The sequence below is a fragment of the Rhinolophus sinicus genome, chromosome 16 (genome assembly GCF_057876585.1).
Source record: "Rhinolophus sinicus isolate RSI-liver-muscle chromosome 16, RSI-T2T, whole genome shotgun sequence".
NCBI lineage: Eukaryota > Metazoa > Chordata > Mammalia > Chiroptera > Rhinolophidae > Rhinolophus > Rhinolophus sinicus.
The window spans coordinates 53,006,349-53,019,096 of record NC_142516.1 but is presented as its reverse complement, the minus strand read 5'-3'; the positions used below and the strand labels follow the sequence as shown (position 1 = coordinate 53,019,096).

The following is a 12,748-nucleotide window of genomic DNA, read 5'->3' as shown; positions in this document are numbered from 1 at the left end:
TGCATCTCCTTCCTCTATTCTTAGCAGATCTCAAGACTCAAAAATGTGGAAATATGTTCTCTCATTTTACCAGAAAACATGAGGTTAATTTCCGAAATAGGAATTGATGTTAAGAACTGGAGGCAGGAGTTTCAGAAATTCGACTTTTACAATAATGTTTTCTTTTACACGTGAACGTGTTTCATTTGGTCTCGTTCTTGAAACTTTTTACACTTTTCAAAATTCTAGCTTTATTAAACCGTTAGTCACAAGGGGGAGGTTGTGTGCAAAGAAAACGTGAATTTTACAATACGATAGGATTTACATTTTGTGCCTTATTACTTTTCATTTGCTATTAACAAAGGTTATCTAGCAAGATCCTTCTGGATTACTGTAAGTTTTTAGGGCCAGTGAGGGTCTCGCAAAAGAAATACCCTACTGCAGCACTTGCATTTAAAAGCCCTCTGGCCTTTCTGGAGGTGGCGAGTAAAGCTGCGCAGGCGCCTTGCTTCCCCCTCCACTCCGCCTTTATAGTCGTCTACATGCTGATGACATCATTGGTCCGCGCAACCTACCAGGCCTGGGGACCTGTAGCTGAGCCGAAGTTCGTGCTTTCCCGTAGCGGGGCGGGACGCGAAGCGAGGGGCGGGGTGGTTGGTTGGTCTAATACGCATGCGCACCGTGGATGGCGACGGTGCCTCTTTCTTTGCCTATCTCCACAGCTCGCCCCAGTCTGGGGTGGGGGAAGCTTCAGTGCCCTCCTCCTTCTCTCTCTGCCCCTCCCCTTCACCCCTTCCCCCCAGCGCCCAGCGGGGCTTCTAACTGACAGTTGTCGCCCGGCCTGGTCGGCGCACTGCCTCCTCCTGCCTGGGTCCCCCGCAGGTAGAGAGGGGCGGGAGGGGGTGTGGGGGAGAAGAGGAGGAGGAGCCCGAGCCGCCGCGGCCCTGCGCTGCGGCCCCCTCCGGGGAGGCGAGAGAAGACCCCCACCGTTTCCTCCTCGCCCCCTCCCAGCCACTTAGTCGGCCCGGGAGGGGGTGGGGCGCCAAGGCCGCGGCGGCCAGGCCGGGCCTGGCGGGTGAAGAGCGGGCGGGCGGGCGGGCGGGGCGCGGACGGGTGAGGCAGGCGAGGGCCGCGCGCGCGCCACCGCCGGGGGGAGGGGAGAGGAGGGCACCTAGGCTCTCCTCTTCTCTCCCCCCTCCCCCGCGCGCCATGTAACCCCGCCCCGCCGGCGGCGAGCTCGAGACCCCCGCGCGCACCGAGTCGAGCTAGCGGCTGAGGAGAGCGAGGCCCGATGCGGCTGAGGCTGCGCGGCGCGGCCGAGCCCTGAGGAAGCGGCCCTCACTCACGCGTCCCCCGGCGCCTCGAGCGGCCGCTCCATACAGCCCAACCTGGGCCTGCCGGGGGCATGAGCGTGCCCGAGACGCCGGGGGAGATGGAGCCGGCCGGGGAGGAGGAGCGGCCGCCACCGGCGGCGGAGGAAGAGGACGACGAAGAGGTGGCAGCTGCGGCCCGGGCCTCAGGGCCGGCCCAAGGGAGGAGTGCCTCCTCGCGGGAGAGCGCAGAAGACCAGGAGGAGGAGGTGCAGGAGGCGATGGTGGTCGAGGGTGGTGGCTGCAAGGAGCAGGAGCTGACCTACGAGCTGCAGCAAGGCTACCGCATCCTGGGCGAGTTCCTGCAGGAAAAGCACCGGGGCCTCACCGCCCCCTTCCTGCAACCCTTGGGGGGCGTTGCCACCTGGGAGGAGGAGGAGGCTGAGGGACCGCGCAGCGGGGGCCGGGGCAGTCGCTCCCTCCCGCAGCAGCCGGGGCAGGGCATGTGTCTGCTGAAGATGGAGGAGAAGTTCACTAGCGGCCAGTACGGGGGCATCACCGAGTTCGTGGCCGACTTCAGGTCGATGCTGGAGATGTGCTACCGCCTTCATGGAGTGGACCATTGGATGTCCAGACAGGGCCAGAAGCTGGAGATGATGCTGGAGCAGAAGTTGGCGCTTCTCTCTCGGTAAGTGAGCCCAGTCTCAGGTGGGACTGAAGGACTGACACAAACACACCCTCGCACGTGTCCGAGGATGGGTTGGGCCAGGGGACTGGGGGCGTCGCTGATAGGTGCTGAGTCTGTGCTGGAGAACCCAGGGAGGAGGAGCAGCGCTGGGCAGGGTCCCTCTGGGGTGTGGTGGGTGTGAGCCAAAGAACACAGCACCCAACTGAAAAGCTGAGAAGGAAGCCGAGGCCAGAGCGCTGAAGAGCAGGTGAAGTTTGTAGATGAAAAGTGAAATGGTGCCCGTAGGAAGAATTACAGGGCCAGGCAGAGGAAAAGTTTTAGTGGAATGGAAGTTGGACCCGCAACTTTTAGACTTCTTTTTAGCATGAGAGTTTTAAAAGTTTTAGGATAAAATATCGTTAGAAAAATAATTTTAGTTTATGTAAACAGGTGGTTGTTGCAAACCAGTAAAAATAATCGTTTCATTTTACTACCCATCGCGGCCATCGGAGATTTATGAAGTGTTACTAAATGATTAAGGATTCCTCTGGTGTACTCCTGATTTTTTCTCTCAGCTTCATCTGAGGAGACTGAATTTTTGCAATGATAGTGGGTGCATCAGTGCAAAATTGTTAGTACATTTAGATGTTTGTGTTTATTCTACAAGAAATCATAGGCTATTTAGGTGGCACCCTGCTCTTGGTGTACTTCACCCATATAGCCAGTCAGTTTTTCTTTAGTAAGAGGAAATAACGGGAGCTACTGAGATAAACTTATTAACTTATAATTATAATTGATACAAGTTAAATTCATTTCTCAAGGTAGTTTTTTAGGAGTAGAAAAATAATTGACTGTTGTTGGAAGTGGTAGTTGAACAGTAGTTTGACTCTACCAGTTCAAGTAAATTTGAACAATTACTTTACCATTTTGGTTTCAGTTTCCTCATCTGTGAAATAGGGATAATAATAGTACCTAACTTACGGGGTTGCCTTAGGTTTAATTGAGTTAAAGTGTAAAGTCAGCAGTGCCTGTCCCATAGTTAGCCCAATATAAGTTTTAACCATTATAATAGTAGTAGTAGTTGAATAAAATGAATATTTTCCTCATATCTGGAACTGGGCATTGTACTAACTAGTGTTTTTATGGAATACTTCCTGAAAAGTTGTGTTAATTTTTTGGTTCTTGATTTGTAGTTGTAATTTTAAAAAAATCTCATCTGTCCTTGGCTTCTGTATGTTGTTTTCAAGACTATCAGTAACTTCTTTCACTGAAAACAAGAATTAACATAGTGCTCTACTCAGGGAAGTTCTATTTACACTAAGGACCTTTTCTTGAATCCTTTCATAAAGTAGAATTATTTGGTAACAATAATTATTCACAAATTTGCTTTGTAAATTACTTTTAATACTTTAGTGACATTATATTTGTGTAGTATATTTGTTACCCTTGACTCCACAGTGCTTTATAGTTATGTCTGACATAAAAATCCATACATGTCATTATTTTTAAGTAGTAAACTATACTCCAAATTGCTGTCACAAGATTTTAGAAGGAAGGAACTATAGAGTTCATGTAGTCCAAGCTTCTAGTTTTACAGATGTGGAAACAGAGACTAAGAATGAGGCAAAAGAATGGCTGTATGCAAGTGCTAAGAAGTAGCATATAGGTTTGAATGAATTATAGGTTTATTTTCAAAAGCAGTGCCATAAAGTATAATAAGCCATTTCATGAATCCTACAAAAGAGCAGAGGGACTATTTCTCTTTTACATAAAGGTGAGTTTCTAAATGCTTTCATTCCCATTGGCTAATGCTCAGAATACCGTATTCCCATATAAATCATATAGCATCCATACTTAGATCTTAAACTTAAAACATCCTGTTCTTTATAAACATAATGTATTTCTGATATTGTTAGTCCAAGAGAGAGAAAATTCTTGCATTTTTAGTAGCAAAAGTAATATGATGGTCTCAAAGAGATGATTAAAGTTTTGATTCTCTCACATTTTTGTATTTGATGTATACAAACATTTCGTAAATAATATGAAATTTTTTGCCAGACCTCACTCATTGATACTAGGAAATCATTTCTTTTTATGTACTAGCCTGAAATCTGAGTCATTACTAAATAAATGCAAAGTGGTAGGTGCAGCTTTGAGAAAAAGCATAGATGACAACTGTTTGGTATGCATTTAGAGTATATAGATGTTCCAGAACAATGTTCTGTCGACTGTTCACATGAATATGATTTTCAGCAATTGGATGACTCAGATACCTTATTTGTAAAGAAGTGCTATGTGTTATTTTAGTAATAAAAAACAATCACTGAGATTTTATTGAGGCTTTTTTTTGTCTTCTGGTATATATTTGTAGTATACTGAATTAACTCTTATTTTCAAATTTACTGTAAGGAGAACTTTGTAGCTGTTCCATATACTCGTGAGCCTTTTATTGAGTAAGAAACAAGGTACATTAGATAAAGAAGATGCCACATTATCATTACAGAGCAGCCCAGTTGTACTTTGGACTCATTGTATAATTTGAATCTCGGTTTCTTCATCTGTACTTTGAGAGTGTTAGGATAGATTAGTTGGTTGTACAAATATGTATCTGCCAGAACTAGACATTCAGGTCCCTGATATCAAAAGATAAGTTCTCTGCCCTTAAGTGGTTTCTAGTGTAGTGTGGAACCAGACACTTAAAAAGATAATGATTCTATAATGGACATATAAACAAGGTACAAAGCAAATTTAAGAGGAAAGAGACCTAAATCTGAAGGGGGGTGGTGGGGGGGTAAGTGTAGGGATGGGAATTGAGAGAAAGGAGGAGAAGGGGGAAAGAGACAACAGTAGTTAAAATGTGTCGTAGAGAAGTTTACACTTGAACCAATTCTTGAAGGAATTGAATATTGCTACTGGATTTTTTTGGAAGCTTGAGATGGGCATTCCAGAATGCTGAACTGTAGTGAATACAAGGCATGAAACTGCATAGTGTTTCTGGGAACTACAGGTATGTCTGGATGCTACAGTATGGTCTACAGAGTAGTGTCAGCACCCCAGGGAGTATGCAGGACGATAGATTCCGGAGAAATAAAATACTACAACTTCAGTATATTCTCATTTTATTTTATCCTTTTAAAATTCCTATTTTTGGTTTGCTTTTTGTGGTGTTTTTAATAGCACTAGTATATAATCTGTAGTTTATAAGTATAGTTTGTTATATATAAAGATATATTAGTAATATAACAATATGTTTAATATTTGTAATAGAACTAGGACTAAGACTTAGATGACGAATCTATTTTGAAGAAAGTTATATTTTAGAAGGGATCTCATTTATTTGAGACAACAGAAATACCAGTTAACATTAGAAAAAAGGGGAAATCTAAGTGGAAAGGAATAGAAAATAATAATTAGGAAGATATGTAACGAGCTTTAAAAACTGAAATATTAATAAGAATTTTTACCTCTTGCAAATTTAAATGATGATATTTTTTTAAAGCTTTTAAGAATATTGCTATGTAGCCAGAAGATGGCCTTTCCTAGCTTTAAAAGGTTGTAATTATAGGAGAGACATCACCAGTGACCTTCAAAGGAGCTGAACTTAAAATTTTAATTTTGGCCATTTTAAACAATATTTTGGTGAAAATAAGCTTGAATATAATATATCCTTGTATATATATATTTATTATATTTTTAAATTTTTTTTTTTTTTGGTTCTAAATTAAGTTGTTAAATGGTACACAGGTAAAAAGGCTTTCTTAAAATAGAGCTAAAGGTTATTTACTTTTATAATTGATTTTTAATTGGCAAAATATTTTTCTTGGGGATCAGAGTACAAAAGCATCATCCTGAAGCCTTAAAAATGTAAAAATAGAAGTTTCAAAGTACAAGTAGTGTTGAAATACAAATGAAATTCATAGACCAATTTTAACCTCCTCCTGAGTTAAATTTTAATTTTGTTGACTTGCTTATTCTCAATATCAAAATCCAGAAATTAATTGGGAATTTTAACAAGATGCTTCTTTCTCCCTAGTAGTCTTTTTTTTCTCCCTAGTAGTCTAACTCCTCCTATCCCCACTGGATTGTTTAATTCTCTTTTTTATGTAAATCTTTAAAAATTGAGGACATTTGGTAATCGAATCTGGATTTGCCTCTTGTTCAGAACTATAAAATGTTAGATAGAGCTTGATACTCCATCTAGTTCTATTTATTATAGTTGCCATTGTTAAAAAAAATAGTTGTGTCACTTAGAGAAGGTTCAGAAAATGTTTAAGTGCAGTGATAATAGGATGAAGGATTTGAATTAACAAGATATTTATTGAGTCCCTGCTTTGTTCTAGGACTTGGGGGGACAGTTCCTGCCCCCAAGAGGTTTAAAAGATGGTACAGTTAGGTTAAAAGGTAAAATATGTTAAAACTGATTCATTCTCGAAATTGTTACATTGTCAGAACCCCTGGAAGTCATCCTACTATTTGTAGAACACCCTGAAATATTGATATATTTAGTTGTATCACAATGATTTTTTCCTAGGGGATCCAAAAGGCTTTGTAAAATTATGGGAAGAAACCTTTAATTGGAGAGATTCTGATACCCTATTTTATTCCCCCTACAAATTGGGAGGCCCTAGTCACTTTTGGATAGTACATTTTGGTTCAGCTCATGAAATAACTACGTTCCAAGGGTGCATACTTTGAAGACTGCTGTGGTGAGCTTTATCATAGAACGTTAGAGGAGTGCAGAGGAGTTTTAACTGGGGAGGGGGGAGGAAGCTGAAAACACTTTATTAGATTTTATTGTAGAGATTATAGTTTTGGAGGGTGGGTAGAATATTGATAGGTGAAGTTGAGGAGTTCATTAAGTAATTAATTAAATTAGTCTATGATAGGTAGTATGTAAAGCCCTGTAGATACAGTGATAAACATGACATTATCCCTTATGTCAAGCTGGTAGGTAAAGGGAAATAAACCAAGATATGTAGCCAGAAAAGTACAGAGTATTGCAGAGTAACAGTTTATACCCAGTGGTTAGATTGTGGGATGATGAGGGGCTGTATGTAGTGGCAGATAAATCTAGAAGGATAGGCTGGGGCTAATTATGGAGATTCTTGATTGCTGAGGAATTTAGAATATAGGTGATATAGATCCACGGGTTTTAGCTAAAAGAGTGATATAATTTTACTAGTATTTTGAAGTTTGAAAGCTGAAATTGAAGGAGAGAGAATGAAGAAAGGAAACCAAGTAAAAGGCTATTGAGTTAATTCCATCAAAAGATAACAAGCAGTAGGAATAAAAAGGTGGATGAGGATATAAAAGAGGTATGTACATTCAGCAGGTGAAAGTGGTAAAATGGCAAGTTATGGATGTGGGGTGTGGAAAGATGATGTCCAGAATGAATTTGAGCCCAGATGATGGTGATGCTGAGGGAACATGAGAGGAGGCATTCATTTGAAGATAGGAAGCTGAGAATTATTGGAAGGCTGCATGTGGAGCTCAGTAGCGTGAGTAGGGCTAGATCAGAGCTGTTTATTTAGGAATTAACCTGCAGAAGGATGACGTTTGAAAAAAATAGTGAATGAGATTGCCCAGGACAGAGTCTAGTATAACACAAGGGGACCAAAGGCAGACTTTGTGTAAGGATTGAGTGTCTTCAACCTGGAAAAACGAAAGTTTAGAAGAATATGATAAAGTGTGTATGATTTATATTAAAAGCTGAAATGCTTAACTGAGAAAAGGCAGTTAATAAAGCTGAAAAGAATTTATTCTGGAATAAGTAAAAGATATTATTTAGAATATAACAAACGTAGTAGACTTTAGTATTTTGGAAGATTTTATTCCATTTGATAATACTAATTTGAGAATGGTGTGTTTTACCTTTTGTCCGTTTCTCATTGTATTTGTGCCCTCGTATTTTTCTTTTCTTTTTTTAATTTTTGTAAGAATTTTTTAGCCAAACTGATGCCATATGCCTGGGAACAAGATCTCAAATACTCCCTATTTTCATTTCTAAGGAAAATCTAGAGGGAAAAAAAAAAATCTAGGAAAAAAACTCTTTTTGGAGGGACAGTTGAGTCCCTTTCATAGTTGTATTTTAGCTTTCAAATCATCTGTAGGCTATCTCCATAAAATTAGAGGTGCACAGAGCGATTAATAGCCATTTAATTTCTAAGGAACTTGCATAGTAATAGGAATCTTTAAAATACCTATTAAGTTACTTGAGATGGTTCTTTTTTTTTTTTTTTTTTTTAATTGGGAAAGATAATAAACCCCTTTGGTAGTATTGTCTGTCACATAGCCCTTTGTATATCATCTTCCACCTGGGACCTATGAATGTTCCAGAGTTAATCATGCTTAAAAGTAAGGTTATTAAGCATATACTCGTACACTTTGAAAAAAGACTTAGGAAAATCAACAAAGTGTTAATAGTGGTTGTTATTTTGTAAGTAGAAAGAGACTGGGTATTTTTCATTTTCTTTTAACTTTTCTGAATGTCCTAGATTTTCTACAGTAAGCATATTACTTTTATGGTTAAAGATTTTATTTAAAGGAAATTAGTATTTACAACTTTGAATAAACTATACCAGTAAAAAATTGGGTTAAAAATATGCATCACCAAAGTTGTAAGACAGTAGTACACTCATGCTGAATGTTGTAACTGGGTAGTGGAACTGTGGGTGATGTTTAATTTTCCTTTGCATTCTTTCGAATTTTTTTCTACAGTGACCATGTGTTACTATTGTTATTTTAATACTATTCAAAATGTAAAATCTATAGATTTTGTAGGTACAGTGTTAAGGACTTGAAATAGCGAGTGCTAAGAACTCACGTTAAACTTTCATATTTAAAGCATTTGAGTACAGCTATCTGAAGGCACCTTCAGACAAAAGTAACTTCTGATAGCTTTTATATCTCTTTAAATGTTTGTCTAGGAAGTCAGACTTGTTCATTTCTGTGTAGGCTTCCCATTACAAGATTTAAAAAAAAGATGAGAATACAGATTGAGATAAACCAGTTTAAGGTAAAACTGTTTAACTATAAACAAACCTCTTGCTATTTTGTAAGTACTAATATTGTTCTTCTGTGAGAGTTTAAGCCTTCTAAATTTGAGTTAGTGATAAAACACTGTCAAGATATAATGCAGAAAGTGTTTGAACTGTTATTTAGCACAGGAAGTATTTTATTTGGGGGATCTTATCTCTTTCCAAAGGATAGCATCCACTCTGTCTCAGGTACATCTAATTTGCTAGACATCAGCTTTCTTTCAAATGGTAAACCTCAATTTATAACTACATTTGGGTTTGCAAAAGCTTTAAAGGTGAACAGTTTTATTTAAATTTTGTAATGTATACTACCTTAGTGCATTGACTTATGGTAGTGGTGTACATTCTCAGTTCTTTTATTTGATACCAGAAAGAAAATCCCTTCCACAAAATGTGCATACCGGTAGAATATTGGGATTATTTTCCCTGTGGCGTCTCATGTTTTATGTTTTTAAACTGCTTTTCAATTTCTGTGGTACATTGCCTAACAGAGTAAGGAACACCAAAATTCTGCTAAATACACAATTCCTGGTGAATTCAAGGGGCTTTTCTCTTGTTTGTTTTAAAAATAAGAACAGAGTCCACTTCATTTGCAGTAAAGGAGAGAAACAGACCATCTGAAAAATGTATTACATAGAAATATTTTCCCATAGAAATAGTTATATAAATTGTTTTCATGTTAATCCATAAGCGCAATTTTCAACATCTGGTAACTTCCTTCCTTCATAACATTTATTGAAACCTAACATATGATTTAATTACATATACCTTTTTCTCCTCTCACTAAAATGTAAAATCTATGAGGGCAGGGACTTTTTCTGCTTAGTTTATTGCTGTTTGATTTCTATAAATGTTGACTTGAAATTAAGCAGTAAGTGGTTATAAGATCTACAGGTCATTTTAAAAGGTTTTGAGGAGCAGTGTCTCTCTCTCAAACAGTGTTTCCCAGATTGCCAGCATTAGAATGCTGTTGAAAAGTCAATCCTGGGCCCCAGAATAGCATGTTTAAAGTTGTTAACTCATTCTCAGAGTGGGATCTTAGGAATCTGCATTTTTAAAAAGCTCCCTAATTGATTTTTATACACAATAAAGTTTGAAGTCAGATGCTTCAGCATATAGTAACATTGTTTCATGTTTGATTTCACTTCACAGTTTAGAGTTTTCCTTTCATTGGAGTAATTTTTAGCCCTGCTTTTATACTTGTTAACGCTTACTAGCATTGTATTTTGGGTTATAGTTGGAATGAAGGGAAGGCAGCAGAGAAGTGAGAAGTAGACTCACACTCATGTCTTTATGTGGAATATAACTTAAAGAGGTAACTGGTAAAAAGTGAGAGCGTGTTGGGGAGTGGGATAGGTAAGGAGACATGATATGATACTAGGTAGGTGTTTGAATTATTAGGTTGGTGCAAAAGTAATTGTGTAAAAGGTTTGCAAAAATCTGCAGTTACTTTTGCACCAACCTGTATTTCTCCATAAAAAAAATGGAGAAACATTGAAATTTCATGAATTTGTCATAGACGGTTACACAAAGCAATCTCTATTTTTAGATTGGTTTTTACATAGTTTTTAAACTTTTTATCAAAATTTGTAACATATGAAAAAGCAAAACAATATTTGAACCCTCATGTGCCCATTACCCAGTCTCCAACAGTATTCATTCATGGCTGGTTCTGCCCCATCTGTACCTTCTATATTCCTTCCTTCTGTATTATTTTTAGCAAATCATTGACAGCAGGTTATTCTATAAACACTTCAGTTTTTAACTCTCAGAGATGAGGACCCTCTTGTTTACAATGTAACTACCATACCATGTCAAACCAAAAAATTTTCCTTCATAGCAAATAGCCAGTCAGTGTTCACATTTCAAATTGTTTGAAAAATTATAATTTAAAAATGTTTTTATTGTTTGGATCATGATCCAAATAAATTCAAACTTTGTGATTGGTTCATATGTTTTTAATTTATAGATTTCCCTTTCCTCTCCTTTCTTTTCTCCCTCCACTCCTACCCCCCACCCTTCTTTCTTGCAAGGATTTTGTTGAAGAAACAAGGTTGTTTGTCTGGAGTCTCCTATAGTCTTGGGTTTTGCTAATAGCATCCCATTTTTTTGTCCTCTGTATTTCCTATAAATTGATAGTTTGTTCTAGAAGCTCCATAAAATTCAGGACCACCTGTTTTTGGAGGTGGGGGGGACAAGTCTACCTCCTTAGGTAATGTGTTCATCCATCTGTTTCTGGTTTTATGTTTTAAATCAATTATGAATTATTAGGTTTAACACATTGGCACAATGTAATTTTGCTGAATTTGTTAAAAAGTTAATGAGTAGTGGTTTTATAATAAGGTTTTTGTTTATTTTCTTTACATTTAAACTCATCTATTGAAATTTATATGACAAGCAATTTATTCTAAGTTTCTTCCTTCAGTGAAGTTTAGAACATGAAATTAATTTCTAGAGCAAGCTACTTTATTTATAATCTGAGAAAATTGATTTTAGTTTGGAATTACATTAAAGCATTAATTCTATGAGTAATCTCTGTTACATAGAGCTAGTATGTTAAATAGCATCAATATTTTTTTAAAAGCCTGAAGTTAAAAATCCTGGTTCCTTTTCCCATCCACTTGTATCCATTTAAACCTGTTTGTATGATCTTACATTATATATCAGTTGTGGATAATAATACTATTCTTTGTGTTTCTCATTTGATTTTTGGGAGCAATGAAAAGAGATCCAAGGTGTTAGGTAAAGTATTATATCAATTGACTTCATAGCCTTTTGATTGATTTTTTAATTTTGTGATTCTCTTTTATAGCTCAGTATGAGTTACAAGCCTTTATAAAGTTTAAAGTTTTTAACTGGTGTTCTAAACCCCACCTTCCCACTCACAAATATAGTGTGCAAAAGTGTGTGTCTGTGTGTGTGTATGTATGTACACGTGTACTGTGTACGTGTATGTGTGCATGCACATTTAAGTTTTTCTGAAGAGAGGGTGCAAAACCTTACTCGGTTAGTGGAGGGGCCCAGACCCAAAAAAGGTTAACAATCATAGGTTTAACCCACAGAATAAGTTGTGATGATGTTTGGTTAAAGTGGAGAAAATTCCAATTAACTAAAGAAAAAATTAGGCCTTTAACAGAGAATCTGAATAGTACCTGAAGATAAATATTCTTACATTATGCTCATGTTTATGCTGTAAGTTGTTTAAGGAGAATTGCTTAACTTAAGTAGTGGTTTTGTTCTGCATTGAGCCGCCTGCTCCTAAGTCTAGAGGCTTGATCTGTTAGTTTTCCTATGTTTTCTTAAACTGCCCCAGGCTTATTTACCCAGAAACGACATTTCTCTTGTAATGTTAGACAGATACCACCTTGGGTGGCTGTACTCCTCAGCGCTTCTGTAGTATGACTGCCGCTAGCCAGGGAGTTGATCTGGTCTTGTAAATCACTAGAGGGAAAATGTCTTGGAAATAGCTCTCTTGGTATTCTAGAACTCTGAAAGACTTAGTATATCACTTATTGTAGTGGAGATGTCATACCTCTCTCTGTGAGTAAAGTGAGTTTAATTCTGGTTTTGCCAGTGACATTTGTGTTGAATTAGACATTGGCTTTCTCTAGAATTCCATTTACTGTCATTGGCCATTAACTTCATCAAATTCAGAATAATTTCAAAACATCTGGAGTGCCTTTTTCCCTGTTTACTTAGAAGTCTATTTTTTTTTTTTTATGTCTAGTGAAATTCTAATTATTATTTAAGGCTCA

The 12,748-nt window shown here is 38.1% G+C and overlaps 1 protein-coding gene across 4 annotated transcripts in view; it reads left to right on the top strand.

Annotated features, from left to right (window-relative positions):
* The first annotated feature begins 1,095 nt into the window (after positions 1-1,095).
* BRD10 (bromodomain containing 10) overlaps positions 1,096-12,748 on the top strand; it is an 82,372-nt gene continuing 70,719 nt past the window's right edge. For 3 of the 4 annotated variants that reach the window (XM_019727149.3, XM_019727148.3, XM_019727147.3), the window contains exon 1: positions 1,096-1,977. In XM_019727149.3, the coding sequence (XP_019582708.3) occupies positions 1,385-1,977 (593 nt within the window). In that variant the 5' untranslated portion in view covers positions 1,096-1,384. The remainder of the gene's footprint in view (positions 1,978-12,748) is intronic. The other variant, XM_074330454.2, reaches the window with a different exon arrangement.